This window comes from Simochromis diagramma, unplaced genomic scaffold, assembly GCF_900408965.1.
Source record: "Simochromis diagramma unplaced genomic scaffold, fSimDia1.1 OVJJ01000216.1, whole genome shotgun sequence".
In the NCBI taxonomy this organism is placed as follows: Eukaryota; Metazoa; Chordata; class Actinopteri; order Cichliformes; family Cichlidae; genus Simochromis; species Simochromis diagramma.
In genome coordinates, this window is record NW_024386883.1 from 1,764,256 (window position 1) to 1,780,798 (window position 16,543).

At 40.8% G+C, this 16,543-nt stretch overlaps 2 protein-coding genes across 10 annotated transcripts in view; one reads left to right on the top strand and one right to left on the bottom strand.

Annotated features, from left to right (window-relative positions):
* Positions 1–20: 20 nt before the first annotated feature.
* zgc:163098 (uncharacterized protein LOC100037380 homolog) lies at positions 21–9,494 on the bottom strand. Of its 5 annotated transcripts, none has more exons than XM_040032908.1 (25): positions 9,362–9,494; positions 8,494–8,545; positions 8,172–8,256; positions 7,931–8,042; positions 7,368–7,471; positions 7,168–7,235; positions 6,953–7,050; positions 6,793–6,857; positions 6,546–6,711; positions 6,263–6,462; positions 5,754–5,797; positions 3,958–4,062; positions 3,808–3,874; positions 3,519–3,688; positions 3,265–3,427; positions 3,079–3,158; positions 2,896–2,983; positions 2,670–2,798; positions 2,358–2,547; positions 2,013–2,093; positions 1,873–1,936; positions 1,645–1,789; positions 1,310–1,420; positions 469–641; positions 21–384 (listed from the first exon to the last, which is right to left on the bottom strand). In XM_040032908.1, the coding sequence occupies exons 3-25, from the start codon at positions 8,247–8,249 to the stop codon at positions 270–272; spliced, it is 2,616 nt and encodes an 871-aa protein (XP_039888842.1). In that variant the 5' UTR covers positions 8,250–8,256; positions 8,494–8,545; positions 9,362–9,494; the 3' UTR covers positions 21–269. The 5 variants fall into 5 exon arrangements, with proteins under 5 accessions (XP_039888842.1, XP_039888841.1, XP_039888843.1 ...); XM_040032907.1 differs by lacking the exon at positions 9,362–9,494 and adding an exon at positions 9,160–9,319; XM_040032909.1 differs by lacking the exon at positions 9,362–9,494 and adding an exon at positions 9,185–9,313.
* A 2,656-nt stretch (positions 9,495–12,150) lies between these two features.
* lrch2 (leucine-rich repeats and calponin homology (CH) domain containing 2) overlaps positions 12,151–16,543 on the top strand; it is a 36,515-nt gene continuing 32,122 nt past the window's right edge. For 3 of the 5 annotated variants that reach the window (XR_005695987.1, XM_040032913.1, XM_040032914.1), the window contains exon 1: positions 12,154–12,517. Coding sequence is in view for 3 of the 5 variants with exons in the window: in XM_040032913.1 (XP_039888847.1) it covers positions 12,283–12,517 (235 nt within the window). In the remaining 2 variants the exon portion in view is untranslated. Of the gene's footprint in view, positions 12,518–16,543 lie in introns of all 5 variants that reach the window. The other 2 variants (XR_005695988.1, XM_040032915.1) reach the window with 1 other exon arrangement.

Below are 16,543 nucleotides of genomic sequence, written 5' to 3' on the forward strand. Positions count from 1 at the left end.
ACACACACACACACACACGCTTCCATCACCAAAGGTGATTTATTTAGCGTTCGAACTTTACAGCGACATTTGTTTTGTTTGTTTTAAACCAAACATTAAAACAAAAATAAATATAATTACAGTGTTCATTCTTCATCATATAAAAGTGTACTGAATCTTGCATGGAGTGTTTTAGTTATGACAGAGCAGACGTGTTGGTCTGTTTGAAAGAGCGCTGCAGAAGTGCACTGTGTTACTTTGTGGACACGAGCACGCACTGCAGAGCTGAGTCAATGTTTGCTCTTCTTTGCTTTCTTGTGTGAGCGATGGGGTGACCGTGACCTGGATTTGCCTGCCTTGTGGTCCGGAGATGGTGATCGGGAACGTTTGGACCGTTTGGGAGACCTGAACAAAACAGAACATAAAATACTGACTTTAAAGATAACACTCAGGATGGATGCTACTGCAAAAGCATCACAGTTGACTTACTTTAAAGGAGAGATGCTCCTTGATTTTCGGGCCTGGTGTCCAGGGTCATTACTACGTCTTCTATCCCCATCCTCATTTTTTCTGCTCCTTTCTTTGCTCCTCCTGTCGTCCTTGGACCTCTCTTTGGATTTTGATGTTGATCTCTCATTCTTCTCTTCATCTTTTTCAAACTCCTACAGGACAGAGTAAAAACATCCCTGTTAATTTGTAGTTATCTAAAGATGTAATTCCCTAATCAGCTCAGTCAGGTTTAATGGGAGTTTCTTTCTAGGAGGTTCTATAACAAGTAATTTTTTTTAAAACCTCTTATCTTTTTTGGTCCATGGGCAAAAGCAATAAAATGCAGAATTATTTAAACGCAATGAAGCTGCTATATTAGAACACAAGTCCAGCAAATTCTGCTAGTTTTTTTTCCCCCCCTCTTGAGATCTCCACACATAACATACCCAACAGAGCAACATTTCTAGTAGTGACTATGAACCGTGCCACACAAAGCAAATTGTGCACAAACAAGAACCAACAGCACCTAGGTTAAACTAAACTGCAGCTACAGTTCCTTACCAGTAGATGGTGCAAGATTGACAAACATTTACAACTCTGCCACTAAATCATTATTTTAACTGTACTGACCAATTTGAACTAATTTTGTTTCTTTTTTTTCTCCCCACTACACTGTTCATTATTAGAGGATGTGCTTCTATTATACATGAGTGACTTGTATTTTGCTTAAAGTGGGGCTCTTTTGGGGAGAAAAATCTGAACACCTTTTATTCCTCCACAGGTAAAACACAGTGCAATGTAATTTTAAAGCTATACTAATTCAAGTGGCTCATCAACCCACCTTTTGTAGCAGTTTGTTTCTGTAGTGCTCCACTTGTTGCTGTAAGCTCATTCCAGACTTCCTCGGCCTTTTGCCAGACTCCAGCTCATCTTGGATCTTCATAACCTTTACCTGTGTTATAGTGAGAAAGCAAATCAGTTCTGAACATTTACCAACTACAATCTGACTTACTGTCCAACATGCCTGATGGTGGTACTCACAGGCATCAGGTATGGACTAAAACAGTTTATGCCTGCCTGAAGTGTGACTTTTTTTTTTTTTTAAATAACTAAAGGTACACAGTTTTCAGCAAATCTAACTCATATAAAGATGCTTTTGAACAACTTTTCACTTGCCTCTAGCTCTCTCAGCCTTTTCCTTTTGCTCTCAGACATCTGAAAACTTCTGAGCGAGCTTTGAAAAACTGCACTGTCATAGTTTGATAGACTGGAGGAATCGGCACTGCTGTCACTCTCCGAGTCTTCGTCTTGCGAGTTGCCACTGTTGACAGGCATGAGATCCATTTGACTGCAGTCTCTCTTTTTTTATAAATGTACACAGGAGGCGAGACACTCGGGCCTTACCTCACGTTTGCTTCATCGCCGCTGTCTCGCTCCACCACAGTGTCCCACTTAGATTCAGTCTTTGCTATGAGAGATAAGAGAACAATAAGCACGATGATCTGGGCAGATTGATGATACAGTAACATCCTGACAAGTCTTACCTTGAGAAAACACCCCAGTATCAGTAGTCTTCTCCCACTTAGATAAAGGCACACTTGAGACAGGAACACTGCCTTCATCCACTGGGGAGATAAAACAGCCACAAGGTTAGGACAAGGACAGGTCATCCTTGAAAGGCTTCCAGTTAGATCGTGATAACAGTGAGTTTGCTCTTTAATGACTGAGAAATGCAGCACAAATCTGTTCCTGCTGAGATCGAGATGCGCACTCGTTACTCAGGACGTCAGTGTTTTGATGTATGAGCTGGGTGGATTGACTTTTTTTGTTTAAAAAAAAAAAAAAAAAAAAAAAAAAAAGAGAACACTATTAATATGCTGTGGACTCACAAGGCATCCCATCAATGTCATCAGCGGTGACCCCTAAGGGAACACCGTCTATGTCATCAACAGGGACTCCATCCAGAGGGTCCCAGCCCATAGGGCAGCCATCCAAGTCATCCACAGGAGCTCTGTCCAAAGGTATGCCATCTATAGGTGTGCTGTCCATTGGTGCACCGTCAATATCACAGGATACTTCCTACAAAGAGACAAGGAAATGCATTTATGTCGAGGTTCATTTACTTTTCAACAAGAAGGGGAGCCTATATTGTTGAAATGGCATCACCAACAGGCAGTAATAAGGGGAGTAATTCAGCTAACCTCTGCCATCTCTGCCAGCTCCTCCCCTGCTTTGGCAAAGCCGAGAAAGATATTCTGAAGGTGGATTAGATAAGGCTGTGGGTAAATGGCCCAGTCCTCCCAAGCTCGAAAACAACTCATGACCTTTTGCTGTGGAGAGAAAGAGATAATATGCACATGAAAATGTTTTGTTGTCCTATTTTTAGTAAATGTCCTTGTGCGAAAGGCAAGCGGATTCCATGATTACCTTAAACAGCTCAGCCTGCAGCCTGGCTTGTATGTTTTTGTGCGCTGCGTTAAGATCTCCAAAGATCTGTGGCAGCTTTGCTTCAAAACTGGAAAGATGAGGGGAAAACTTTAAGATGGTCAGACAAAGCTGAAATAAAATGCGATCAGAGTGCTCAGGCCAAACTTAGGGAAAGTCTCTTACTATTTCCGGTAATACGAGGCACCGGCTACTTTGGCACATGAATTGTGCAAGATGTCTGACACAAGGTACAATCTGGCGATCTGTGAGATTGAAGTGGACAGAAAATTTCAATATGACCTGGTTATTGTAGCTTTACAGAGATTCTGTGTAACACGTGTTATATAAAGATATAAGGAAGCAAACTGCCTTCTTCTGAAGGGACGTCTGGAGCGAGGAGAAGGAATCGGAGACATGTCCCACTACTTCCTCTGCTGCGTCCGCTCGGTCAAGACAGAACATCATGGCATTGGCAATGTCTTCTCTCCCAGCAGCGAGCTCCTTAAGCAACATCTCCAGCCTCTGTCTGTGCCTGAAAGATGTTTACGGAAGAGTCATGTTCGTTCAGTTTAACTGAAGTTACAAGCGTAAATAAATGTCGCCGTGACCGCTAGATGACTTACTCGGCTCGGAGTTGCCCTTTCTTCACCTCCTCCTCATGGGAAACATCATCTTCTTCCTCTTGCCTTTCTTCACTTCTCTGAGAGTAGCTGTTTAAAGAAGGTGGTCTCCACAAAGAGCCTCCGCGGAACATGCGAAAATCTGTCGTCCTCCACTCTGTTGGGGACTCTCCCTGAGGTACGGATGAAAACCAGACAAATTTTAAAAAAAAAAGAAAAGATGATTTAAATCCACATGACCCCGTTACTTCCGGTAACTGTTCAGAAACAAGGTTTTGCAGAAACAGAATACCTGAAGAATGGAGAAAAGCTTCCAGCGATAGTACACATGATCTTGGCTTTTGTTGTCAAAAAGGAATCTGAGACAATAACAGATAAATCAAACACGATGCAATTTTCTCTCAACTTAACACCAACACGGGCCCAAGTGCTGCAAACATACCTGTAATGTGGGTTGTTTTTCTCTTTATTCATGATTATGGCTTCAAACACTGGACCTTCACGCACCACAAACTCTATCATCCTGTGAATAAGGAATAACAGATTCCTGTGGGGACAGAGAGGCGCATCAGAGCCAGGTTTAAGATTAAAACTCATAATGCACACTCAAGCATCTCTAACAGTAAAAGGCCCATGAATATTATTGGCAGACTAAATGCTGCTCACTCTAAATCAAGATATACTGTGCTTATGCATGCCCAAATATAATAGGAAAACCACACGTGTGGGCCTGTCTTTTTTCCCGATAACTGAATGTAAGAATGGAGAAGAAATGACACAATCACAATAACTTTTCATGGCTCATGTTGCAAAGCCCCAATCCAAAGTTTAACATTAATCATGAAGCTTCAAGATGCCAAATACGCAAGAATCCTGATGTCTTGCTATATTTGACTCATGCAAAGCTTTGAGAAGAAAAAAAACAGTAATTTATTACTGTGTTTTAGTTGTCAGGGTTGCCAAATTTATGACATCCTGTAAAAATCTTACTGTCTAAAATGTCTGAAAAAGATGTATCCAGTGGTTACTTTGGATTGGGGCTGCAGACCTGAAACCTGTTTGAACTTGATCAGTGTAGACTGTGTTCATGCAGTTATGTCTGCCACTATAGTTACACTCACATATTACTCTACTATGACCTGAAGGAGCAGCTGGCTTGATTTATGACAAAAGTACTACTCTACTGACATCTGACTTGAGAAAAATCAACATGCCTTCTAGCTGTATCGTCTGCAGTGTCTCAGCCTACCCATGGGAAATCCAGGGTTTAAAATACAGATACCAACGGATATTTACAACAATTGCAATTAAGTATTTAACAGAAAAACTAGCTGACAACTGAATGACATGGTGGGAACAAGATGAGTTTTGATGGATTTTTAATAAACTGAAACAAGAATTGCATGTAAACCTCAAGCCATGACATTTGACATGTGTGAGGAATTATCCAAAAGTTCTGCAACTCTGCCCTTAAAAAGCAAACACCAGGCTTAATTCAAAATTGGCCCATCTACCCCTTTCGAGATTGCTCTGCAGCTCTGGACTGCTTCCAGTGTCGCTCAATCTACAGAAGGCCTGGTCTGACCACATACAGGTGACCACCTGCAATGAAGCTCAACCTTGTGCAAAGAGAATGGATTTACGTCTCATCATGTTGGAGATGAGAGCTGGGTCTCAGGCAGCCAAACCTGAAGGGTCTTATTTAGGTCATCTGGGCTATCTGCTGTGCTGACCCCTTGTGAACGAGAGCAACCAAAAGCAGCAGCAGTTTTAATCACTGATAGGTTTTATGCACTGTGGATTGTGCCCATGTACTGTTGGGGGGGGGGGAACTGTGCAGCACACTGATGAGGCAACTGTGTTTTTTGGCCACAACAACAGTCTTCACTGTAACTGCAAATGGTCAGAACACGCCTGAGCATGTAGCCTTCTAAAAACAGCAGCTCTGCTGGAAATGGTTTACTGCTTCCCAAGGAGAGGGGAACGTGACCAAATTTAGATTTTTATCATCACGGGCAGAGTCACACCTCCAACAAGTTGCAGATGTCAAAGTATCCACCCACTTACAGCAACTGTAAAACAACTGTGGGATGCCAAGTGTATTTCTAACAGCCCTAAGACCTGAGACTTCCTGCCACAAACAACACATCTGGATAAAAGAACAGTGCACCACAGCCTCTCGCTTATAACACTTGTGTTACAACAGCTGGGCAGTCATAGTAAGAAGAGTGTGTATACCTTTCGGTTGGGATAACCACTTTGACTACGGCTTCGGACAGAGTCTGTTTGTGAAGTCAAACCAAATAGTGAAAACGTTAAAACGTGAGCACTTGTACAGATGAAACACTGCAGGATACATACAGCATAGAAAACGATGACAGTATTAACGGTGAGTGAAAAGAGATAGGGTGACACAGCTGTAGGACTCCAATGAACTATTGTAAAATACTACACAATCTATACAAGCTGAGCTGATTCGAGTAAATAACTGTGACAAATAACTTTTCAAAGCACAAATTTACCCTGACTTGGTCACTAGCTATAGTTTCCAAACTTAGATCAACAGCAGGCCTTTCCACAATAAATAATAATAATAATAATAATAATAATAATAATAATAATAATACTGATAAATCTGCAGGTCTTTAAAGAAACAGTTTTCCTTTAATTGTCACACTCTTATTCCTAATTCATTACATCACCATACAAATGCAGTTAACACCAATTACTTGTGGATGAGATTTTACCTTGTCAAGCTCTTTTTTAGACATGCCCAGCGGCTTGGTGAAGTCATTGCGGAAGCGATCCCTGGGCTGAGCATTGAAAGGCAGGCCGGACGGCGGCGGCGGTGTGACTCTCACTCCCACCGGCGTGTAGAGTGGCTGAGGTGGGATGCGAGCTGGTTTGCCCCATCCCAGCTTCATCTCAAACCCCATAATCACTTTACCTACAAAGCAAACCATATTTCATTGTGCTGTGAGAAAAACAGCTGTGATATGTAACAGGGGTATTTTTAAGAGTCACCTGTACCATCTAGTGCAGCCAAGGCTCTCTCCGCATCTTTCCGTGTCATGAAGGCCACGAATGCTCTGTTAGAGGTTCTGCAGCGCTCCTCGTCTGTTCGGGGCCACATAATCTTCACACTGGCCAGGGGACCATACTTACAAAACTCTTTACAGAGCATTTCTTCATTCATCTGAAAAGTAGTAGAAATTTAAAGCGGGGGGTCGTACGTAAGCAATATGTTGAACCTATGCAAGTCTGTGTGGACCTTTACCTTTGGACTTATGCAGTTAATGTAGAGATTAGTGGTGGTTGGCACTGTCAGGTCATCATATAACGCTGTAGGGTGAAAAAGGGCTTGATGTTAGGTCAATTAAAAGGTTACCAAATTGATTCAACTAACAACAACAGTAATATCAAAGGAGGGGTTTTACTTGATCGTCCTGATAAAGGCGTGTCCAGATCTCCATAATGTCCTCCACCGGAGTCAGTTTTCTTCCTTTTATGTCTCTCCTCACGCTCTTCTTGTATTCTGTATCCCCACACATGAAAACAGATTTACATGTCCCAAGAAGATAAACGTATTTCACAGAAACATGATTTCTAGCACATTTTTGAAAAATAAATTAAAAAAACAAAATCAACTTACAGCTTAAGTTCTTCCTTGAATAGTTCGAGATTACTCTTCTTTTTCTCTTCTGCCTTTTTTTTAAAGGTCTATCAAACAAACAGCTGGTTATTAAAAACGTTCAAACACTGAAAGCTAAGGCTAATAGGACCGTATTTTTACATTAATACTTAATCAGATATTATGCATTTGATCCAAAATAAAAAAATGAATAAACTTACAGACTTTTTGCTTTCAGCTGATGGTGAGACATGCTGGGACACGTGGACAAACTTGGTAGCAGGTTGGTAGAGCTTACTTTTCTTGACCTCTGCTGCTTCCTCCTCTGCAAAGATTAAGACAACCCTCGAATACTGATCCGGCTTATTTATGTAAACGCTTTCATTGTTATGACTTGACCCTGAACACCATTCGGACAGAAAGTGGCACTGGTTCCAAAAACAATTCATATAAACTCACTCACAAGTGAACTAAATGAGATGTTTGTTCATATAACAATACGTTGAGCAACTATGTTCAACTATAAATAATCCTATAGTGCAGTTCTCCCAGAGTTCACAGAGTCTCTGAATTTTATTAAACCATCACAAACATGTGGCCCTTAAAAATGAAGATGGTGAACTATTTCACTGCTGAGTCAGGCACTCAGTTCATTATTATTATTATTTTAAACATGCAACTTGCAATCAGGCTTGGTCCTGACATCCCACTGCTGAACAAAAGGAACATAACTGCAATGTCGCTAAATCACATCATGATGCTTGTGAAAACCCTCGCTGCTCACCTTTAGTCGCATTCACAATACCTCCACGGACAAAAGTTTTCACTCTGCTTTTCTCGCTGGTCTCAAATGAAGCCAGAAATTCTTCAAACACCTCTGCTGCTTTTTCTTCCTCCTAGACATACAAGGAAACACTATTTGTATTAATTCATTACCATATGATCTTAATAAGGTTTTATTTCCGCCAAACATTCAAAAAACACTCTCCATCGTATCTAAATGTTACATCGCAAACCCCCTGCACCTTTTTTTTGAGCTCCTCTTGTTCCTTCTTTGTGAGTGTTTTCAGTGGAGCTGCTGGTTTCCCCTTTCTATCTGCCATGCTCAAGCTGCAAGCAGTACATAATAATACACAAGGGTGGAAAAGTTCATGTTAAAATGCCTTTCAATTGGTAGCACAGAAGCAATTGTAGAGCTAGCACTTTCTTGTAGCATTTTCATGCTTTGATAATAACAGTAAATCTTAAGAGAGCTCCCTGATCCAGTGGGAGGAAGAGCCCACAGCAGCAGACATGCACTGAAGGGCAAAGCAATAGAAATCTCTGTCTTCTGTTGAGTCATCTTACCGATTTAGTGTCACTTATGGCATCCTTTCTTTGGTAAGATATTGGATACAGACTATTAAAGGAGAAAAACACAGAGTATTAATCGCCAAATAAAATAAACAACACACAGGCATAGAAAAAACTAGTGCTACTCATCAATAACCACACACAGTGCTAACCTATGGTACCAGGGGGGTGGACACTGGAGTGTTTACAACCCTTAAGTTTGATAGTTAAAGCCAAGAAGATGAAGTGCATTAAACTAAGAGGCTCTTTGAACAATAAACATGCACTACTTAAACAGAGAAGCTGGTCAGGTCCATCTGGAGCAAATAAACGTGTTTAAAAGGCCTGGACAACACACAGGCTACCATTCCACTTTGCTAATGTTAGCTAACGAATAAAGAGCTAGCCCACCCTTAACCTTCACATGAATAATGCTAGAGCTTATATTTCCTCTGTCAACCTATGACCCCAACAATTCAGTAACTCGGACACATTTGCATCTTTCATAATCGCAAACACCTCCCTCAGTGCTAACACTCACACAGAGCTCAGACACTCTTAGCTAGCTAACATAACTGTCTCTTTATGTTGTTCTGAAACGCCGCAAAAGCGCCGACTGACCGCGCAGGACAGCGTTTAAACCACAGTGCATGCACACAACCCGATATAACCGCAACTTACAACGTGTGTTAAGCTATTGCTTCACCATTTGTTTGCGACTGACAAGTGGTTTTTCATCACATCGTGCTAGCACGAAGCGAGTGGAGCTCCTGTGAGAGGACGCCTGCTCTTCTCTGCTCGGTCCGCAGCTTAATTAAAGGAGTCCGTATCTCTGTGCGCTCATACTCCACTCATTACGGAGACTTCTCTTTCTTTCATCTACCTGCTGCTACAGTTTTGCCTCCTCACGTCCAGGTTTGTGGTGGTCACCGGCTGTGGGGTTTTCATAAATCTCATAAATGTCAGTTTGGGGTTTAAACAAAGAGAGAGAGAGAGACCCCTTTATTTATTAAAGTGCAAGAGGCTGATTTAAAGCACTTTTGAACACCAGTGGACAAAAGACAGTCCGAATCAATTACTGATTATATGTGACACGTGTGATGGAAAATATTAAGGTATATAAAATAATTATAATAAATTCAAAACGTGCCCCGATCATCAAGCTGCAAAGCAATTGGTGGACCTTAGCTTACTTGTTTTCATGATCATTTGTACCCATTGAGTTATTATCCAGTCCAATCCAATCCAACTTTATTTATAGAGCACTTTAAAACATAGTTACCAAAGTGCTTTCCAGTTAAAGGATAGCCATAAAAAACAATAACCACATATTAAACAAAAAGGAAAAATAAATAAAACATGGAAAACTACAAAGAAAAGATGTACAATAAATTAAAATTAAAAATGCATTAAAAAAAATTAAAACTAATCAAATAACTGACTAAAACTGATTAGAAGCCAACTCTGATACTACTCCTAAAATGCCTTGAAGAAAGTGTGTGTTTTTAAACGTGATTTAAAACTCGAGCGTTAGGTCCAGCCTAATATGGAGGGGCAACGTTGCTGTTGTGGCAATTTGGGAGCCACACCAGCAAAAGCTTGTCCCCCTGGTGTTTTTTCAGACAAGGAGTGACTGGTCCTTGTTGTCCACTTTGAGGAGTGTGTATGTGTTGAAGGTCTGCCAGGTAGGAAGGAGCTAGGCAGCTAAATATTTTTTAATTGATTCTTAAATGGACAGACAATCAACGTAAAGAGGCAAGACCCAAGGAAATATGTTCATGTTTAGGTGTCCCTGTCAGCAGACAAGCTGGGTTTTTGGACTATTAGTAGGCGCAATAATGAGGCCTGATCAATACCAACAAAAAGTGCATTACGGTAATCAAGGTGAGTGGTCACAAATACGTGTAAAACTCTCTAACTCACAAAAGTGATAAAAGACACAAGTTTAGAGAATTGCCTGAGATGAAAACTGTATTTATTTTGTCAATTTTAAGATTTATGCATATTTTTACCCCAAGGTCGGTAAAAACTGGTTCGTGAATCTGACAGTCATCTACATAAAAAATGAAATGAGACATTGTGTTTGTTAAATGAGAGCGCATCAAATAAATAAAAGAAAGGGGTCCAAGGATGGATCCTTGAGGTACACCACATGGGAGGGAGATGAACAAAACTTACCAAGTGAGACAGAAAAATATCTGTCAGGTAAGTATGACTTGAACCAGTAAAGGCAGGACCTCTGCCAACATGATGTTAAATGTTGTGATCTAATGTGTCAAAGGCTACTGTGAGATCTAAAAGCACAAGTATAACAGAGTCCCCAAAGTCAGCGGTTTGAAGAAATAAAAAAAAATAAATTCAAAAGTACTTTAAAAACTTGACTGAAACACCTCAAAAATATTGTATTTGGAAAAAAGGCTGCAGCTGTAAGGCCACTAGTTTTACACACGTGGTACATGTATAGAGAATAGTTTTGATTAATGAACATCACAATACACAGTTTAACTGAAACCTTATGTGATATTAAATGGAAAATGAAGCAGTAAAGTAAGTGTCCACACACACCTGCTGTCGTCTATTTCCTATCTCTACCTTAGATGAAAAAGTTTCAGGTCATAATCCGCCATCATGAGCTGCATGTCAACATACAAAAAGTGGAAACTTTTATTAAAATACACATCTTTCTATTTTCCTGTTGTCATTAGCTAACACCACTTCTGCTTGTTTTGGTCATTTTAAAAGTATTATGTCTGCAATAGCTAATTAGGTTTTAGAGAGACTACTAACCTCATTAGAACAGGGCAGATTAAAAGAACTACATTCAACCTATGATATCTTGTTGCTATGATAAATACATATATAAATATATTGATAATATACAGTGTCAAGATCCAAAGTTTAAAAGAAAAACGTATGGTACAATTTGCCATGCTCAAACTGCAAACAGTGCAACAACAACAACGTATGGTAAGACACATTTTGCCATAGATAGATAGATAGATAGATAGATAGATAGATAGATAGATAGATAGATAGATAGATAGATAGATAGACAGATAGATAGATAGATAGATAGATAGATAGATAGATAGATAGATAGATAGATAGATAGATAGATAGATAGATAGATAGATAGATAGATAGATAGATAGATAGATGTAATTAGCAGAGCTCAGAGAGGGCACATGAGGGTTGTTTTGGATAGCCTTCAGTTTACTTTAGCACCATTCTGTGACATTACTGGGATAGTGGAATGCCCCATTAGGACCCGGGTATGATGGTGGAGAAGTTTTCACAATGACTGAAGAGGATAATTATTTGACTCACTGTTCAGACAACCAGGAGCAGTAAAGCAGTAAATGATTAGTGATATCCAGTGAATGTGATGAGAGCTGTACTATAGAAACATGTTAGATTATATATGTTTTATTTCAATGTTATAATAAACCTTTATACGCTAATCATTTTTTAAATAACTATCTACAGTGCACCAATTAATGTGCTATGCTTGTGCCCCCTGTGTCATTCTGGGTCTCCTGTTAAAAGGTGTTTATTACCAGATGGAGAGAAAAAAGGGTTAAAAGCCCAAAATGGCCACCATATCCCCTCATCATCATCATCATCACCAGCAGCAGCAGTAGTAGCAGCAGCAGCACCAATACCTCAGAAGCCCATCCCCTAGCGTCCGTGCTGGGAATGTACCGTGTATGCGCATGGGCGGAGAAACTGCCGCTGTGCGCTGTTATTATTGTAAGAGTAATTTCTTTTTTTCTTTTTCTTTTCTTTTTTTTTTTATTTTAAAAAATGGCGTCCAGTCAGGGAGGCGTGGGAGCTGTCACCGCTCTACAAAGCCATCACTATCCCACCGGACCTCACTGGAGCCCGGGCATCACACCGTTCCAGCAGCAGCACCACACGGCCCGAAGCCTGGACCGGGCTCTGGAGGATGCCGTGTGCTCGGGGATACTGAACCTGAGCGGCAGGAAGCTGAGGGAGTACCCGGGGATGAGCTACGATCTCACCGATACAACACAAGCAGGTGGGTTGGTGTGCACGCGTGAGGACTACAGGAAACAAAACGTAAACCAACAAAAAACAGAAAACACGTACTCGTGGATGAATGCAGCATGTCCGCATTGTGCATGGATTTTATCTCGATTTTGTGGATAAAGGCGCAATAACGTGTAGGATTATGATAACGTGACATTATTTATAGGAGTATACCGTGTACTCCGCGGACTTCTGTAAATGCACATTTGCTACATCCTGCTTGTAATTACTGTCCACCGGGGCTCGTATATCTGTAGTTTAGTGCGCTGTTGTGTTGGTCGACGCCAGTAGCTTTCAGTCCCCCCCCCCCCGCCCCCCGAGACACATGAATGAGACGGCAGGCGCACCCAAGTAGGTGCTGTGCAGTGGTTTGCACACCAAGCTGCAGCTGATTCGGCACGGGGCAGCTGGAGCACTACACGAATGAAGCCTGCGGCAACGAAGAGTGTGATTCTTGCTCAATGAATATCATTTGTGATGAGCATGTGGCACACACACACGCGCGCGGCTTTTTTCATATTCGGCACAATCAGACAAAAGATGCAGGGTACTTGCTGGCAGCCTCACGCCCCTTTGGTTGCTTGGCTGTATATGCCCATATAGTGTAGCTTGTAATGTACCAGACAGGAGGAAGACACGGGTTTACTTTTGGTTTCACGTGTAGGCTGATTCCTGTTTTAACCCATGTCTTTATTGGGCGATCTTTTTCTGGGTCACCCTTAACCGTAGTTAGTGGGTCAGTATTAGTATCACGTTTTTCAGCAGTCTGTGTTATCAGTGTGAGGTCATACATACATAAGTTTTATTGGGAATGGCCTGACTTCAGTGGCTGTGCGTTTAATTAGGGTAGACATACATATATTCATCTTTTTGCACACATTTGGTAATTTTGGTAAGACTGGCTTGCTATTTATCATTTCCAAGCATTAACATGAGCATGTGGAAGATGCCAAATCTCAGAAATGATAGTCTCCTCCTCTGATGTGTCCATAGACCATCTGGTGTTAATCTGTCATCATGTGCAGCTCTTACCCTTACCCGTACCCCCAGGGTGTTAAAATTTTCTACTCCAAGATTTCAGAACCTCTTCACATCTAGACAGTCTTCTTTGAGCACACCTGAAAGTGACTTGTTTAATTACTGAATCAAAAATAAAGCAAAAAGCACGATATGCACAGGGCTCCAGCCACTGAAAATCATTTGTGGGCTTGGTAGGAGGTGAAAGGTTTGCTGAACAAGCAGACATGTCTTCCAGTACTAAGCTATAATCCAACTATTTTCTTACATGCTGCTCTGCTGTTCTTAGTCGTTAGTAATCGTTTTGTGAGTGGGCTTGTCCACCCAGATCTATGGAAATTTGCTCATTTGATAGTCATATGTGCTAATTCTCCAGAATAAACAGGACTTATAACAATACACACCATTAATAACCCAGAGGAGCTCAGGGCCTTTTTGTTTTACACAGATTGCCAGTCATGTTTCGTGACAAACCGCAAAACAGGAAGTTTGGGGTGAACTATTTACAGACTGTTAGGCCGTCTTTGTAATGATCTGCTCTTCTACTAGTCAGCTTTGCTCCATTGAACTTCAGTCAAAACATCTGCCAAGAGTTTTATTTATTTATTTATTTGCGTTTTAAATTTAGAAACAGCTTCTATTATCTGGAGTGCTCATTATAACAGCGATGATAACTCGAAGAGGTGGGAAGGTTTATATTTCTGTGCCAGTGCAATTCAGGTGCTGTAAATGCTGCACGCCTCGCGCTTGTATCTCACGCCTTCATTTCACTCTGTCAAATTAAAGGTGTGCCAGAAGGGAAGTGTCACTTTCAGATGTGCGAAGAGAGATCAACACCTCACGGCGCTACCCTTTACATCAATTGCAATCTCTGCTGCAAATAGAATCGGTGTCATTTTTGCTGGCTCAGTCAAAATCAGATGCAATTTAAAGTTAACTTTAATGCATCTTTTCTTATAAGTCTTTGCTGCAGCTTTCAGTCCTCACTGAACAGTGCCAGCTCTGTAAACTAAGACCCAGCTTGTTAAGCTACATTATTTGTTACACCTGAAAACTGAAAGGCGTTTAAAAAAAAGAAGAAGTGGCTCTTGATATTTCTCGTGATAAGATATTTCGATAACATCGCATTGCTGCTCTTAGAAAGCGAACGGATTCGTCTGACGGCTAAGCAGCAACCAAAAAGGGAGCGGACATCACACGAGGGTGTCCGTTTGCAGTGTGCTGCTGCTGGTTTGTCTCCAGTCGGGTTGTTTTCCCACAGGGAAAGCGCTGAGAATGCTGCCCCGAACTTGTGTAGAAGTGCATGCGGGTTAGTGCATCTATCTGGGCAGATGTTCAGGTTCATAACCCCAGCATGCCTCTACCTGCCATTACCCCACCGCCGCGAGGTGCCTTCACCGTACCTTCACAGGTGTGCGTTATTGTCAGATATTCAGCCAAGTTTACACCAGCTGTTTCTGTGACTTCTCAGGAAAAATGCTAATAAAGACATTTCAAATTGGGATTTCTTGGAGACCATGATGACTCATTTATGGTATAATCAACAATACATGCATTAGATTTAGTGTGTGGTTTTATCTTCCATTTTTAATGGCTGTGCCACAATTGAAGATCGCACCTAATCTGTCATCACACTATAAACACTTCACTGTCTGGCTAATTACTCCGTCATCCACAAATAGTTTGATCTAATATTTAATGGCCAAAATGAAGAGGTAAGTGAAAAAAGGCGTGTAATGCAGATTTGTCACAAAAAGAGATAATTTGACAGCCAAGAACAAACCAAAAAGCCCACTAAGATACCGGAAGTCCTTGAAACAGGGGGCCAAAATGCAACTTGGGCATTCTTTATTCGATTTTGTGGGACTTTGTGTGCACAGTAAATCTCACAAGGTGCTGCTGCATTCCTTATAAGTTAAACTCTTCAAGGACGGCTTCCACAAGGACACAAGTATCAAGCAAACATTCTCTGCCTTAATAATCAACCAGTGTAAATACTGAAAGCGCCACAGCTCATTAAAGTTCAAGCAGGCTGACGCCTCCCAAAGGCTTTAAAAGTGCTGCTCATTCTCTGTGCTCTGTTAAATCAAACATCCTCTGTCTCTCCTGAAAGCCTGTGCAGAACAGCAAGCGCTTTGGGCAACAGAGTCGTCCCATAATTATGTCTTATATATGAGACACAACATAAAATTTTCCTTTAAATCCCTTTTTGAGAAAATTGTTAGTGCCCTTTAGTTGAAGGTAGTCTTTGAAAAATATCAGAGATAAAGGCCTTTACTCACCCACGCCTAGACTGGGTTATAGACGCAGGCCTGTATATTAATGATGCCACTGTTAAACATTTAGACTTGAATGTAAAATGATCAGAAAATGAAACGGTGGTCTCTAATTGATGCTTTTCTGTGAAGCAACAGCTTAAAAAGCACTGGAGTTACAAACACGTTCAACAGAAGTAACATTCACATTTTAAAAAGGCACCAAGGACATGTTCACAGAATTTTTCTTTTAGTTCGCAGCTAGGCTTTATCTGCGTGGCGTACGTGCGCGACAAAAAGCTCAACAAATGAAGGTATAACCACAGTAAATTAGAAATGTGTGTGTCATATAACAGAGTGTGACTATTTTAGTGTCGTCTCAAAGTAGGATGTGTTAGAATTTAACAGGAACAATGTGGCATGTCTGAATTTTCCAATCAGACATTTGTAGTGTCCAAATTTGTGTAGTGTGACACAACCAGAGTGTCTGCTTCTTCATTTAAAAATAGGAACATGAATCAAATGCTTGACATGTGATTTAATTTCATTCAATTAATTTCTGGTGTAATAGACTCAGTGAAAAATTAATGTTGGGGTTAATATCTTAGGCGCTAAATGTATAATAAATAGTTTGAACAAAAATCAAATACTATTATATGTCTGAAAAGCCTATGATCATAGAATAGAATAGAATAGAATAGAATAGAATAGAATAGCCCTTTACTGTAAATAAAAATAGTAAG